At 50.0% G+C, this 15,614-nt stretch overlaps 1 protein-coding gene across 3 annotated transcripts in view; it reads left to right on the top strand.

Annotated features, from left to right (window-relative positions):
- AACS (acetoacetyl-CoA synthetase) overlaps nt 1–15,614 on the top strand; it is an 82,187-nt gene that overhangs the window by 31,621 nt on the left and 34,952 nt on the right. For all 3 annotated transcript variants that reach the window (XM_012447161.3, XM_064379579.1, XM_064379580.1), the window contains exons 6-8: nt 7,787–7,901; nt 8,156–8,237; nt 12,986–13,133. In XM_012447161.3, coding sequence (XP_012302584.2) covers nt 7,787–7,901; nt 8,156–8,237; nt 12,986–13,133 — 345 coding nt within the window. The remainder of the gene's footprint in view (nt 1–7,786; nt 7,902–8,155; nt 8,238–12,985; nt 13,134–15,614) is intronic.

The following is a 15,614-nucleotide window of genomic DNA, read 5'->3' as shown; positions in this document are numbered from 1 at the left end:
CAGCACCCAAATCTGTTCCATGTCCAGTATTAGTTTTTTCTGAGTGGAGGCAGCACAGCGGTGAGGAGCACCAGCACCCATGTCAAACCAGCCAGGCTGTAGCCGGGCCGTGCCTCTGGCCAGTTGCGAGGCTTCGGGCAAGTCACTCACCCCGTTCCTGCCTCATCAGGGATAGGGAATGGGTACTGTTGCTACTGTCTTAGGGCTTGAAGGTCAAATTAGTGAGTGCCTCTAACCAGCTCAGACTGGGGCCTGGCACATAGTAAGCACTCAATAAACGCTCAGTATGTTTCACTGGCAATCATTTCTTCCCCACTAAACCAAGAACTCTCGGTCCATCTTAGAATCCTGGGCACAGAGAGGGCGCCAGTATAGACATGCCATTCGTGGTTTGTGTGTTCGCCACAGCAAAGGTCTGGACAGTACCCTTATCTGCGGGTGAGGGGGCTTGGCTGTCAGGAGTGTGGGGACTCACTTTGCATAAGGGGTGGCAGAGGCTGGAGGGAGCCAGGGGATGTGGGGATGCCTTGTCCAGGGCCATATGGGCAGGAAAGAGAGGAGTAAGGACCATGGCCTCAAAGTAGGTCGAATCTGTTACCTTGATATTTGCGTAGAGACAGCCTCAGAAGTAAATAGAGGGACACTCGAGTCCCAGCGAGACGTGAATGAGTCTGGGAAGTCACTGTGCATGCACTTAGGTGAGTGGACGTGATGTCTTTCCAGGAAGGGCAGGCACTTGCTTTCGCAGGCTCACCTGGCTGGGATGAACTTCTGTTTGGATGCCTCGTTTCAGTGCCCGTGCCCGGGCGCTGGTCTAGAGGGTGAAGCCTTCTCTCCTGCATGCTTCCGTCCCGGTCTCCTGCCCATCGGAGGTGGTGGGGAAGGAGGAAGAGGGAGCATTCGCAGTCCTGGAGGGTTTGGTGCCAGGAAGGGCCATTTCTGGACGTTCTCACTTGCCTTCTGGTGGTTTTGGGCAGGGTGTGTGTTAGTATCAGACTCAAGGAGGGCAGCCCTGGTGGCCTGTGGAGTAAATGCTGGTGGGACTGGGGTGCCACCTGCTTGCAGACTCATCCTGGTGCCTCTGGGCTCCTGGGAGTCGCCATTTTGGGGCTTTCTGCAGCCACCTCTGTGTAGCAGTTTAGAGTAGAAGAAGAAGTAAGAAATAGTCTTTGCCCACCAAGAGTGTCGTTGAGGAAGGGGTGCTGGGGGTACGCTTAAAATGGAGGATGGAGGAGGTAGACAGTGACCAAGGGCCTGCTGTCCTGAGGCCAGGGGCCAAGTCCCTGCCAACTGCATGTCCAAGGCATTTTTTTAAAAACTGATGCTAAAGTTGGCCAATGTTTTACTTAAAAAAAAAAAAAAAGGTGTTTGGGGGCAGCTCCCAGGGCGTCTCTGTAATAATGCACACTCATTCCCTTGCCCACCCCCGAGCTTTGCTGAGGGGCAGAGGAAGTAGCAGGAGTAGAGAGAGGCTTGGCTGGGGACTTGCGAGTGTGCGCCTCCTCCCGGGCCTTCTGCGGTGGCCGGGGTGTTCAGCTTGAGGAGGACCCCTCGTTCCTGTCATGACTTTGCTTCCCAATGGCACTTCTATCCTTCCTTACTCCTGTCCAGTCTGCCCCGGGGTGGGGGGGCTGCCAGAAGTTCTCAAGACTCAGGGAGTTCCAGATGAGCTCACAAGTCCCCAGGGGTCCCCCATCTCAGTAACTGCCCCCGCCACACCCTGCCAAGCCAGGAGCCCGGGCTGTGCCCCACACCCTTTCCCTCCTGTCCCTACAGGTGGCTGTTCTCCCTCCTCTCCACTGTCCTTCATACGTTTGATTCAGCGTTTCCTCGGTTCCTCCGTGACCCCGGTGAGGCTCTGCTGTTTCTCACGTGTGCTGTTGCAGTGGCTTCACACCAGTCTTGTTTCTGCTTCTCTCCAGTATACACCTTTCTTTCTTTCTTTTCTTTTTTTTTTCTTTTGAGACAGAGTCTCGCACTGTCGCCCAGACTGGAGTGCAGTGGCACAATCTCGGCTCACTGCAACCTCCGCCTCCCAGGTTCAAGCGATTCTCCTGCCTCAGCCTCCCGAGTAGCTGGGATTATAGGCATCTTCCACCATGCCTGGCTAAGTTTTGTATTTTTAGTAGAGACGGGGTTTCACTATGTTGGTCAGGCTGGTCTCGAACTCCTGACTTCAGGTGATCCACCTGCCTCGGCCTCCCAAACTGCTGGGATTACAGGTGTGAGCCACCACACCCTGTCTACTTTTTCTTTCTTTCTTTTTTAAAAACTTTACTCATCTTTCTACTATCCAGTATACACCCTTTAACAAGTGGATTTGAACCAATGTTTGCTTCTGTCTCTCTCCCAGATTAAATATTCTTTTTTTTTTTTTTTTTTTGAGACGGAGTCTTTCTCTGTTGCCAGGTTAGAGTGCAGTGGCACAATCTCGGCTCACTGCAACCTCCACCTCCTGGGTTCAAGCGATTCTTCTGCCTCAGCCTCCCGAGTAGCTGGGACCACAGGCGTGTGCCACCATGCCCGGCTAATTTTTGTATTTTTAGTAGAGACGGGGTTTCACCATGGCCAGGATGGTCTCCATCTTTTGACCTCGTGATCCACCTGCCTCGGCCTCCCAAAGTGCTAGGATTACAGGCGTGAGCCACTGCACCCAGCCCCAGATTAAATGTTCTTTAGTGGGATGGGCATAGTAGCTCACACCTATAATCCCAGCACTTTAGGAGGCTGAAGCAGATGGATCGCTTGAGTCCAGGAGTTTGAGACCAGCCTGGGCAACATGGAGAAACCCCATCTCTACAAAAAATAAATAAATTATCTGGGCATGGTGGTGCACAGCCTGATCCTGAGCCCAGGAGGTTGAGTTTGAGTAAGCTGTGATCAGGCTACTGTATTCTAGCCTGGGTGACAGTGCAAGACCCTGTCTCAAAAAAAAAAAAAAAATCCTTTAGTGACTTTCTCATTTTATTTTGTTTTGTTTTTCTCATTACCTTTTGTTTTAGACGGAGTCTCACTGTCACCTAGGCTGGAGTGCAACTCCGTGATCTCAGCTCACTGTAACCTCTGCCTCCCAGGTTCAAGCGATTCTTCTGCCTCAGCCAGGTAGCTGGGACTACAGGCACGTGCCACCATGCCTGGCTAATTTTTGTATTTTTAGTAGAGATGGTGTTTCACCATGTTGGCCAGGGATCCACCTGCTTTGGCCTCCCAAAGTGTTGGGATTATAGGCGTGCGCCACCGCGTCCGGCCCCCATTACCTTTTCAAACTGTATTGCTGGGGTTTAACAGCACTATTTATTTTGCTGGATTGAGTTACATGTGACCACTTTGCCTAACTTCGATTCGTTCTAGTGATTTTTCTGGTGATTTTCCCAGATTTTGTGTGCAGCTGTTCCCTTTGAGTGCAGGGGGCAAGCTGTTTCTAGTTCTACCCCGTTGCGTAGGTGGGGGTGTTCGGCGCAGGTGCAGGTGGGCTGGGGGTGGGTGTTTTGTGTGTTCTCTTCTCACTGGATATCTTCTCATTTACCATCAAGTGTGATATGTGCCGTCAGGTGTCTGCTAGATACCTTTTGTCAGTGAGGAGGTTTGCTTCAGTTTCCAGCTGATTAAAGCTTTTTGGGTGGAAAGCATGTTGCCTTTTATCAGAAGCTTCCAAGACAATCATGCAATTTTCCCCTTCATTAGTCCATTGCTGTAGTCAGTAACATTGGTGTGTAATCTCTGTCTCTCTTTTTTTGGGGAGGGGGGACAGAGTTTCACTCTTGTTGCCCAGGCTGGAGTGCAATGGCACAATCTTGGCTCACTTCAACCTCTGCCTCCCGGGTTCAAGCAATTCTCATGCCTCAGCCTCCTGAGTAGCTGGAATGACAGGCATGGACTACCATGCCCAGCTAATTTTGTATTTTTAGTAGAGACAGGGTTTCACCATATTGATCAGACTGGTCTCGAACTCCCGACCTCAGGCAGTCCGCCCACCTCAGCCTCCCAAAGTGCTGGGATTACAGGCATGAGCTACTGCTCCCGGCCAATCTCTCTCCCTCTTTTGGTTTATATGTTTCCTGTCTTTCTCTGCCTTCTGTAGTGGCTTACACGGAAGGGATGCTCTAGCTCACGGAGACTTGGTGGTGCTCTCCTGCAGAGCTGCCCACCCTGGTGTCCCTGTAGGAGGTAGACCTTTGTCGCTTCAGATGTTGTGCTGCTTTTTGAATAAATTTTGGTAGTTGATATTTTCTTGAGAAGTCATCCATCCTATCTGGATTTCAAAATCTATTAAACGCTTTTTTTTTCTGAGACGGAATCTCGCTCTGTTACCTAGGCTGGAGTGCAATGGCGTGATCTTGGCTCACTGCAGCATCTACCTCCCAGCAATTCTCCTGCCTCAGCCTCCCGAGTAGCTGGGACTACAGGCATGTGCCACCACGACCAACTAATTTTCGTGTTTTTAGTAGAGATGGGGTTTCACTATGTTGGTCAAACTGGTCTTGAACTCCTGACCTCAGGTGATCTGCCCTCCTCGGCAAAGTGCTGGGATTACAGATGTGAGCCACTGAATGGTCTAAACATTGTTTTCTTGCTCATGAATCTTTTATTCTGTAGTTAAGTGTGATTTCAAGTTTTGAGAGGCCACATGCTTCAGTTTATTCATCTGCAGTATGAGGATGATAAGGGCACCCATGTCCAAGGTTATTTTGAGCAGTAAATGAGTGAATATTGGTCTAGCGCTTAGGCAGCACCTGACACACAGGGGTAACTGGAAATGTTAGGTTTCTTTTTTTTTTGAGATGGAGTCTCGGTCTATCACCCAGGCTGGAGTGCGGTGACGCGATCTTGACTTACTGCAACTTCCGCCTCCCGGGCTCAAGTGATTCTCCTGCCTCAGCCTTCCGAGTAGCTGGGATTGCAGGCATGTACCACTATGCCCAACTAAGTTTTGTATTTTTAGTAGAGTCGGGGTTTTTCCGTGTTGGTCAGGCTGGTCTCGAACTCCTGACCTCAAGTGATCTGCCTGCCTTGGCCTCCCAAAGTGCTGGGATTACAGGCGTGAGCCACCTTGTCTAGCTGAAATGTTAGTTTTTTTTCTTGATCAGATTTTTCAAGAAGCTTACTGTATTTTATTTTAAGACAGGTTTTTGCTCTGTTGCCCAGGCTGGAGTACAGTGGTGTGATCATAGCTCACTACAGCCTCGAATTCCTAGGCTCAAGCAGTCCTCCCACCTCAGCCTTCCAAGTAGCTGGGATTACCGGTGCCCTGCTAATTTAATAAAAAAATTATTTGTAGCTGTCCAAGCTCATCTCCCAAAGTGTTGGGATTACAGGCGCGAGCCATTGTGCCTGCTAAGAAGCTTATGTTATTGGTTGTTTCGGGAAAATGATTTTTGGTTTTGCTGGTCAAGTCCATCATTAGTTTCTCATTGAGGCTTTAATTCCTTCCTTCTCTCTTTTCCTCTCCCTGGCTGCCTAATTTTTAGTGTAGTTTACTGAAAACACTGGAAATGGAAAACAATAACATTTGCAATTGTTTTCTTCTTGTGTTTCTGATAGATCCATGTTCCAGGGAGTGGGAACCCCGTCTGTCTGGTTCCCTGGCATGGAGCCTGGCACCCAGCACATGGAATAAACAAATGCTTTCTACTCCCTAGCCTTCTCTGTTAATTCAGCTTCTAGTTTGGGAAATTGGACAGCATTGAGAGTAAACGCTCAATCCTAGAAGTCTTAGCCCAGAGATTCTCACATTTTATCACACCTCAGGATCATCTGGAGGGCTTGTGAGAACAGATTGCTGGGCCCCCTGCCTGGTTTCCAATTCATTAGGTTTGGGGCCTCAGGTGAGGCTGACGCTGCCTGCCCAGGGGACCACACTTTGAGCTGTCCAGTCTCCCTCCCCTAACACTGCCCCTTAGACTCCCGCAGAGTCAGCGCTTCTACTTCCCTGCTAAGAGTCACGGGGAGCTCTGAAAACAAATGCCAGCTATTTCTATCGGTTAATTAGTTATCCTAATGAGCTTAATTAACTTAGTCCCACCGCAGGTGGTGCTATCTGGCAGCTAGGGTGGAGGGCCCTGTCCTGTGAAGTCCTTACTCAGAGGTTCTGGGGCCACTCTGTGTGCCCTGGGGGTAGCCCAGGTGTGGGTCTTGAACAGCTTATATCAGGCTCATGTGCAAGGGAATAGCAGCCATCTGGGTGATGCCTATCCATGTTTGTGGATGGCAGACTCTTAACACAGGGCGACCTTGAGGATGGCTAGAAGGAAGTGAATAGAAGCCCTGTGTGAGAGTGCTTTAATCTGTTACTAACATTAATCATCTGTTAATAATTAATCATCTGGACGAACACTCAGGGAGCATCCGTAAATGTTATGAGTTCCAGAAACAAGCTCATGCCTTCATAGGAGGAATCCCGTCTTTTAGGAAAGAGATGCCCTTGACTGGATGCAGACTCCACGTGCAGTACAAATGGAGACACGGGTGTGGTGATCCTGCCTTTTTAAAGATGGGGCTAACTAGTGTATGCACGTGTGGGCTTATGTGATTGGTTGGCATAAATGCACTGCTTGGAGGATTCAGGTTCCTCTTTAATTGAAGATTCCAAGAGAACCAAAACACGGGACCACTTTGCTTTGCTGTCGTTACCTCTTAGGAAGATGAGTCTTCTTTTGTATACCCTAGTGGAGCTGTGCTAACAGGCTCTTTCTATAAAGTGGGAAATCTTTCTGGTAGTGCAAACATACACTCTATAGTCTTCCTATTTCAGTATATGTCTGTAAATACTTCTGGTATTCCTTTCTTTTTTTTTGAGATGGAGGTTTGCTCTTGTTGCCCAGGCTGGAGTGCAATGGCCTGATTTCAGCTCGCTGCAACCTCCACCTCCCGGGTTCAAGTGATTCTTCTGCGTCAGCCTCCTGACTAGCTGGGGTTACAGGTGCCTGCCACCACCATGCTCAACTAATTTTTTATTTTTAGTAGAGATGGGGTTTCACCATGTTGGCCAGGCTGGTCTCAAACTCCTGACCTCAGGTGATCCACCTGCCTCGGCCTCCCAAAGTGCTGGGATTACAAGTGTGAGCCACTGCGCCCAGCCACTTTTGGTATTACTTGACATTGATGCCTTCCTTGGCATGGTGGTTGTTTCACAGATATAAGTTACGCTTTGATCAACTTTTTTTTTTTTTTTTTTTAAACAGAGTCTTGCTCTGTTGCCCCAGTTGGAGTGCAGTAGCTTGATCTTGGCTCACTGCAACCTCTGCCTCCTGGGTTCAAGTGATTCTCCTGCATCAGCCTCCCAAGTAGCTGGGATTACAGGTACATGCCACCACACCTAGCTAATTTTTGTATTTTTAGTAGAGATGGGGTTTCACCATATTGGCCAGGCTGGTCTTGAACCTCTCACCTCAAGTGATCCACCTGCCTCGGTCTCGCAAAGTGCTGAGATTACAGGTGTGAGCCACTGTGGCTGGCCTCATCAACTTTCTTTATTGGCCGTGGGTGCTGGGACACAGGGGCCTGGTCGTGCACTGATGCTGCTGCTCTTTGTTCCCCGTGAAATGCAGTGGTCCTATTGGCTACTGAAGGTTTTTGCCGTTTTGTTTTGTTAGAGACAGGGTCTCACTCTGTGCCCAGGCTGGAATGCAGTGGTGCAAGCATGGCTCACTCCAGCCTTGAACTCCCGGGTTCAAGCAGGCCTCCCACCTCAGCCTCCAGAGTAGCTGGGACTACAGGCGCCCACCACCATGCCTGCTGGTTTTTGCCTTTTGGATGACCAGTGATGACTTTTTCCTCCTGCTTTTAGGGTGTGCTGGACCGGTTTTCTCAAATTCAGCCAAAGCTCATCTTCTCTGTGGAGGCTGTCGTCTATAACGGCAAAGAGCACAACCACATGGAAAAGCTGCAGCAGGTGGTTAAAGGTGCGTGGCCCTTCCGGCTCCCAGCCGGCATGGCTGTGCGTGTGCGCGATCCGGCTCCCAGCCGGCATGGCTGTGCGTGTGCGCGATCCGGCTCCCAGCCGGCATGGCTGTGCATGTGCGCGTACACGAGTCTCCCCGGAGTCAACCTGGGTAGTCTCTGCCCTAGATTGTGTTCTATTTTGTGGAAAAAAAAAAATCAGCAGCCAAGCATCTTTTTCCTGTACCCTTGTGTTTTCTCTTCCTGCTCCTTTCAGGCCTCCCAGACTTGAAGAAAGTAGTGGTGATTCCTTACGTGTCCTCCAGAGAGAAGATAGACATTTCGAAGATTCCAAACAGGTAATGCTCCGCATGCTGATGCACAGGTCCGTGTGGAACCCATTGGAGCTCCTGCAGGGAAGTAGGTCTCTGGATCTTTCCACTTGGGGTCACTCAGAGCATTTTAGAAGTGGAGGAGGTCTTAGTTAAAAGTGTCATTTTGTAGATAAGGCACCTGAGGCCCCAGAGTGAATCCTCCAGGGCCACGTAGTGAATGAATGGCGGAAGAGAGAAGGTCCCAGGAACCCTCACTCTACCGATCTGGTGTCCCTTTATGTAGGGGGCTCTGATGGGGCCAAGCCCACCTTCCCAGATTGGCCACAGAAATTCTGCATTAGAATTCATGTGTACATGTATGTGCACATGTGGCTGTATGCACTGCACATGCGTGCACATGACACAGGGTACATGCATACCTACATGTGTGCACACACGTGCATTTATACACATGCCACATGCACAGGTGCACATGCATGAGCACATGTATATGTATGACTATGGATATGTGAGCACATACATGTATTTTTCACCCCCTCATTTTTTTTTTTTTTGAGACAGAATTTTGCTTTTGTTCCCCAGGCTGGAGTGCAGTGGCACAGTCCTGGCTCACTGCAACCCTTGTCTTCTGGGTTCAAGTGATTGTCTTGCCTCAGCCCCCCAAATAGCTGTGATTACAGGCGCCGGCTACCACGCCTGGCTAATTTTTGTATTTTTAGTAGAGACAGGGTTTCACCATGTTGGCCAGGCTGGTCTCAGGCTCCTGACCTCAGGTGATTCGCCTGCCTAAGCCTCCCAAAGTTCTGGGATTACCAGCGTGAGCCACCGCACCTGGCCTAATTTTTCACCTTTTAGGGCATGCATGTGTTCCCCATTGCTAATGACATCTTCCTTGGTTTTTCTGACATTTATAAAAGATTAAACCACATTCTGTTTACCAAGTAAAATCATAAAAATCTTAATTTTGAATAGAGGTTAAGGAAATGGATTATGGATTAGTCAAAATTGAATTTGTCCCTAAGTTCTTAGAGTTACTTCTTTTAATTTTTCTTGAAGCAACTGTTGGGGAGGGTCTGAGTGCAGGCATTTCCCCTCTCAGGGTAAGCTTTCGCTTGAGCCTTGGGTCTGGGCTGCTGGAAGGCACCTCGTGCGTGGCTCCTTGAGGCCTGGTGAGGCGGGGCTGCACAGACATGGCAGGTGTCCTCATACCAGCCATGGGAGCAGAGGTGGAAGACAGGAGGAGATGGCGGAGGCCTTTTTGTTCCAGCAAGCGGTGGTTGGTGCATGGCTTATTACCATCTGTCAGGTTGTTCACAGGGCACCGAGAGGTACAAAGCATGTGTCTCGTCCTCTGGGAGTTGCAGTCCAGTTGGAGAGGCAAGACCCACCTGCAGGGAGGGTGAGCTGTGACCACTAGGAGTGGGAGGGACAGGATGTGCCCAGGAGTTGGGAGCAGGGCCTGGTTGCCTCTCTGTAGGGTCTGGGGAGGTGGCATCTGTGGGTGGCTTTTAGGTATGAGTAGGGTGTGGGTACAGCTATGTGTGCTGGGCACATTCCAGAGGCTGAAGGGTGCTGCAGGCAACGTGGCACCTTGGCAAAGGCTGTGGTTTCAGATCCAGCTTGTCAGGTTCAACTCTTAGCTGTGCGACCCTGTGCAAGTAACCTCTCTAAGCCTTGTTTCTCTACCTGTAAAGTGGAGATAAGATGGTACCTGTATTAGGTCGTTCCTGCCTTGCTATAAAGAAAACCTGACACTGCGTAATTTATTGATTTATTTAGAGACAGAGTTTCGCTCTTGTTGCCCAGGCTGGAGTGCAGTGGCGCCATATCAGCTCACGGCGACCTCCGCCTCCCGGGTTCGTGCGATTCTCCTGCCTCAGCCTCCTGAGTAGCTAGGATCACAGGCATGCGCCACCATGCTCAGCTAATTTTGTATTTTTAGTAGAGATGGGGTTTCTCCATGTTGGTCAGGCTGGTCTCGAACTCCTGACCTCAGGTGATCCACCCGCCTTGGCCTCCCAATGTGCTGGCATTACAGGTGTGAGCCACCATTTATTTATTTTTTGAGACGTAGTCTCGCTCTTGTTGCCCAGGCTGGAGTGCAATGGCGCAATCTTGGCTGACTGCATCCTCTGCCTCCCAGTTGCAAACAATTCTCCTGCCTTAGCCTCCTGAGTAGCTGGGATTACAGGTGTGTGCCACCACGCCTGGCTACTTTTTTTTGTTTTTGTTTTAGTAGAGATGGGGTTTCACCATGCTAGCCAGGCTGGTCTCAATCTCCTGACCTCGTGATCTGCCCTCTGCCTCCAAAAGTGCTGGGATTACAGGCATGAGCCACTGCGCCGCCCTAATTTTGTATTTTTAGTACAGATGGGATTTCTCCATGTTGGTCAGGCTGGTCTCGAACACCCGACCTCAGGTGATCTGCCCTCCCTGGCCTCCCAAAGTGCTGGGATTACAGGCGTGAGCCACTGCACCCAGCCGAGACTGGCTAATTTATGAGAAAAGAGGTTTAATTGGCTCACGGTTCTGCAGGCTGTGCAAGAGGTATAGTGCCGGCATCTGCTTCTGGGGAGGTTGTATAGAGCTTGTGACCATGGTGGCAGGGAAGTGGAGCAGGCACTTTACATGGTCACAAAGCAGGGAAAGCAGGCGTGGAGGAGAGAGTAGGGGGCAGGGTGCCACACACTTTTCAGTGACCAGATCTCGTGTGAGCTCAGAGCGAGAACCCAGTCATCACCAAGGGGATGGTCCGAGCCATTCACGAGGAATCCACCCTCGTGATGCAAACACCTCCCACCAGGCCCCCGATGCAGCATTGGGGATTACATTTCAACACGAGAGGAGGGTGGGGACAACCATCCACACTCTGTCAGCACCGTCCTCTCGGGCTGGCTGGGAGGATTAAATAAGCCGCTGCTCTGCAAAGCGTGCGTGGTCAGCGTGCACGTGATCCCACCTGTCCTTGTGCGGCTGCGGCAGGCTCTGCTCCCTGAAGCACCCGGGTCAGTATGGGCAGATCCTTCACAGGCAGGCCGGGTGCCTGTCCCTGTGGACTGTGGGACCCTGCGGACCTTAGTAAATCACAGCCCGGTGCTGGCGCCCTGGCTTTAGTTCATGCAACCTCGGCTTTAGCGCCCCAGTTGTATGGATGGAGGCCGTGACGCATGGAGGCTCAGAGGAAAACCAGACAGCATTGACCAGCTCCCCGGTGGCCCGGCTTTTATGTTTCTGAATAATATTCATCAGCAGTTGATATAAAATGAGGGCATCCAGCAGAATCGGGTTAGCCACTTCATTTAGCCTGACACAATGCGAAAGCCCCCTCTCGGCACCCCAGGGGCAGGACTCCCACTGCACGCCATCCTTTGATTGTGGATGCCACATATAAACCAGAAACACACATGTGCCCGTCTGCAGAGAATTGACGGGGGGAGCCACCCTGTGGGCTTTTCATTCTTGGAAGAGCGACAAAGGTAATCGTTAAGTACTGTGATTTATGGGCCATTTGAAAGAAAAGGCTTTTCTCTGTGTGAAGTATCCGATTAGATTGGGCACTTTATAACGGGATTCTCACAGGAGGTGGAGGTGGGATGGGGTTTCCATTGGCTGTGAAGTTCCACAGTGAATAGTTTTTTCCTGACAGGCTGGAGCAGATGGCTTTGTTTATTTCTTGCTTAGAGTTGAATTATCTTGGATGACCTTTCTAACCATGTCTTTCCCAGGAGAAACCCTTATCTTTAAAGATGCCTTCTCATGCCAGACAGCCAAATTCTTCATTTTAGGATGTATGGCGTTTGTATTTCAGAGTAATTATCCCTAGCAAATGGCTGCGGGCTGCGCTTAGCTGATTCCCACCTCCTTCCCTGAAAGAAAGTTCCATTTGTCAATTGCGTATAGGGCCAGTGTTTTGAGATGGATGTTGCTGCTGATCTCAAAATAGAAAACCACCTTTTCCCAAGATGGCTTATAGCTTCTGCGGAGGTTTCTAGCACAAAAAACAAATCTGTTCCCGTCGCCCCTCTTGTGGTTCTTGGCCACCTGCAGCGATGCTGCATGTCAGCTTTGGAGGTCAGCCGGGCACACTTCCTGGGTGACAGTCAGTAACTGAGATTAAATGTATTTGTTCTTGGACAGATATTTGTATCTTGCTCTTGTAAACCTCAGGATCTAGTAAGTTAGTGGTTACACATATTTGCCTCGGGGTTCTGTCATTGAGCCGTGGTTTAGGAAATTGCCCCACCCCCCCAACCCTCCCCAACCCTCCCCAACCCCCCGCAGGTCTCATTAATTCAGCACCACCTCCTCCCCCTTCTTCCCATGGGGGAAGCATCTTAATTCAGACCCACTTGGCAAGTGGTTTTGGGCAATCATTGGAATCATTGGAAACAAAGCATTTGCTAATCAGGTGATCAACCCTCCTTCAGCAGTGTTTGTACACACATGACTTGTTAATTGTAAGTGATCCTTCTCCTGGGTGGTTAAGAAAACACTTAAAAGATTTTCTAAAAGACAGCCCCTGGCCCTGTCAGCAGTGCTGATTAAGCAACTTCAAACCTTCACTGGTTCAATGTGTTTCCTTCAATTAGCTTCAATCTCTGAGATCTGACATCCTCCCCTCATCCTGGAAAGTTTCCAAATCAGGCCACTGTCTCCCTGAAATCCCGGCTTTCCTGGGGTAGCAGCGGAGGGAAGTGCGCAGGTGGAATCAGCGGGTCTAGCTGAGCATTCTGGGACGTTCACGGCGTGTTTCCCTGCGTTTCTGCCCACAGTGTGTTTCTGGATGACTTTCTTGCCAGCGGCCCCAGCGAGCAGGCCCCGCAGCTGGAGTTCGAGCAGCTGCCCTTCAGCCACCCACTGTTCATCATGTTCTCATCGGGCACCACGGGCGCGCCCAAGTGCATGGTGCATTCCGCTGGGGTGAGTCTCCTGGGAAGGCTCTGCAGGGGCCTCCTGTTGTCTGTTTGCTTCAACAGGGCCTCCCAGCTGATGATGGCAGTGCTGGAGTTGTCAAGCTGCACCCCATGCCCGAGAGTCCAGCGTGCAGCTTCTCTCCAAGTGGGGTGCAGTGCGGAGATCTGGCACTGCACCCAGGACAGTGGAGAGCTGCCACTCCAGGGGCTGGGATGGCACCTGCCACCATGATGACAGGCCTTGGAGGTCGCTGTACAGTGTGCCGTGCCTTGGAGGTAGGGGGTGTGCTGGCTGAACTAGCTACATTCACCCTGTAGGTCCGGACCACCTGGGGATTGTGTACTCAATAGGTGGGCCCTGCCGGCATTTTAAAAAGAATGAATCGGAATAGACAAGAATAGGTAATGTTAGCACAGTGCCAGGTGCAGTGGCTCATGCCTATAACCCCAGCACTTTGGGAGCCAAGGTGGTCAGATTGCTTTGAGCCCAGGAGTTTGAGACCAACCTGGCTGACATGGTCAAACCCCATTTCTACTAAAAAAAATATGAAAATTAGCTGGACGTGGTGGCACATGCTTGTAGTCCGAGCTAACTGGGAGGCTGAGGTGGAATAATTCCTTGAATCCAGGAGGCAGAGGTTCCAGTGAGCCGAGATCATGCCGCTGCACTCCAGCTGGCAGCAGAGCCAGACCCTGTCTAATAAAAATAAGAATAAAATATTAGCACAGAACAGGGGCTCAGAAGAGGTATGGGTATTGTTTTGTAAAGCTGTCCTTACACAGAGTATACATGGATGTGTGCACGTGCTGGGGGCATTGTAAACTTATGTCTGACTGTGGGTTGTGGTAAAAAATGTGAAAGCCACTGGTTAGGTTATGGAGTCTAATGAACTGAGAAGGCCTCCCTGTGCTGAGTCTGTTAGGACTGCCCTAACAAACACCGTGGCCTGTTGGCTTCAGCAATGAGGTGCCGCACGGATGTTCTCGTCTGAGGCCTCTCTCCTCGGCTTATGGACGGCCGCTGCCTTGCTGTGTCCTCGCACCAGCTTTCATGTGACACCCCTGGTGTGTCTGTGTGTGTCCAAGCTTTTTCTCTTAGGAAGTCAGATTGGATCTGGGCCTGCTCTGACATCCTCCTTTTAACTCAGTCACCTTGTAAAGGCCCATTTGGTCACATTCTGAAATACTGGGGATTAGGGCTTCAACATACGACTTTTGGGGGTACACAGTTCAGCCCATGACATGTGCTTTTATTTTTTATTTCTTATTTCACTGAAAGTCTAACTTTATTAAAGCACCTGAAATAATACGTTACCACCCCGCAATAGAATTTATACATATAGGTTAGTGACTTAACTTTTTATTTATTTATTTACTTATTATTACATTTGAGATGGAGTCTTGCTCTGTCGACCAGGCTGGAGTGCAGTCATGCTATCTTGGCTCACTGCAACCTCTGCCTCCTGGGCTTAAGTGATCCTCCCGCCCCAGCCTCCCACATAGCTGGGACTATAGGTGTGCACCACTATGCCCTACTAGTTTTTTTGTTTTGTTTTGTATTTTGTGTGTGTGTGTGTTTTGTAGAGACAGGGTTTTGCCATGTTAATCAGGCTGGTCTCAAACCCCTGGGCTCATGTGATCCTCCTGCCTTGGCCTTCCAAAGTGTGAGCCACTGTGCCCAATCAAACCTTTTATTTTTGAAACAAAACAAAACAAAACAAAACAAAACAAAACCTAGGGAACCTACAGAAAAGTTGCGAGAATACCAAGCCCGTGATACCCTTCAGCTGGATTCTTCCGTTGTTAACATTCTCTTTTTAACATTTTCAATGTTCTTTTATTTTTAAATTTTTTAATTTTGGTAATCTCATCTTTTTTTTTTTAAGACAGGTTCTCACTTTGTTGCCCAGGCTGGAGTGCAGTGGCGTGATCATGGCTCACTGCAACCTCTACCTCCTGGGCTCAAGTGATCCTCCCACCTGTCTTCCAAGTACCTAGGACCACAGGCACGAGCTACATTTTTGTTTTTGTAGAGACGGGGTCTTGCTATGTTGCTCTGGCTGGTCATGAACTCTTGGACTCGAGCGATCCTCTCGCCTCGGCCTCCTGAGTGCTGGAATTATAGGCAAGAGCCACTGCGCCTGATGTCAACATCCATTTACATGTCCTCAAAGCCTCTTTGCCTTCTTTCTCTGGCTCTGTGTATATTCACCTGTTGCTGTTTTGCTTTCTGCTGAACCAGTTGAGAGTACGCTGGAGCCATAATGATCTTTCACTCTTTAATATTTCAGCAGGTATCTCCCAAGAACAAGGACGTTCTCTTAGAGAGTGTAGCATGCTCATCAGATTCAGGCAGGTTGCTGTTGGTGCAGTGCCCTCCCCTAGTCTGCGGTCCACACTCGCAGGTCGCCGGTTTCCCTGTAGCATCTTAGCAGTTCAGGCGGCGGTGCGTCAGTCACCAGGTCTCCTTTGTGTGCCTGGATCTGGA

This window comes from Aotus nancymaae, unplaced genomic scaffold (genome assembly GCF_030222135.1).
Source record: "Aotus nancymaae isolate 86718 unplaced genomic scaffold, 86718_ANA_hifiasm-v0.15.2.pri h1tg000021l, whole genome shotgun sequence".
Classification (NCBI taxonomy): domain Eukaryota; kingdom Metazoa; phylum Chordata; class Mammalia; order Primates; family Aotidae; genus Aotus; species Aotus nancymaae.
Note: the sequence above shows the minus strand (reverse complement) of the source record. Positions and strands in the feature narration are given on the sequence as shown.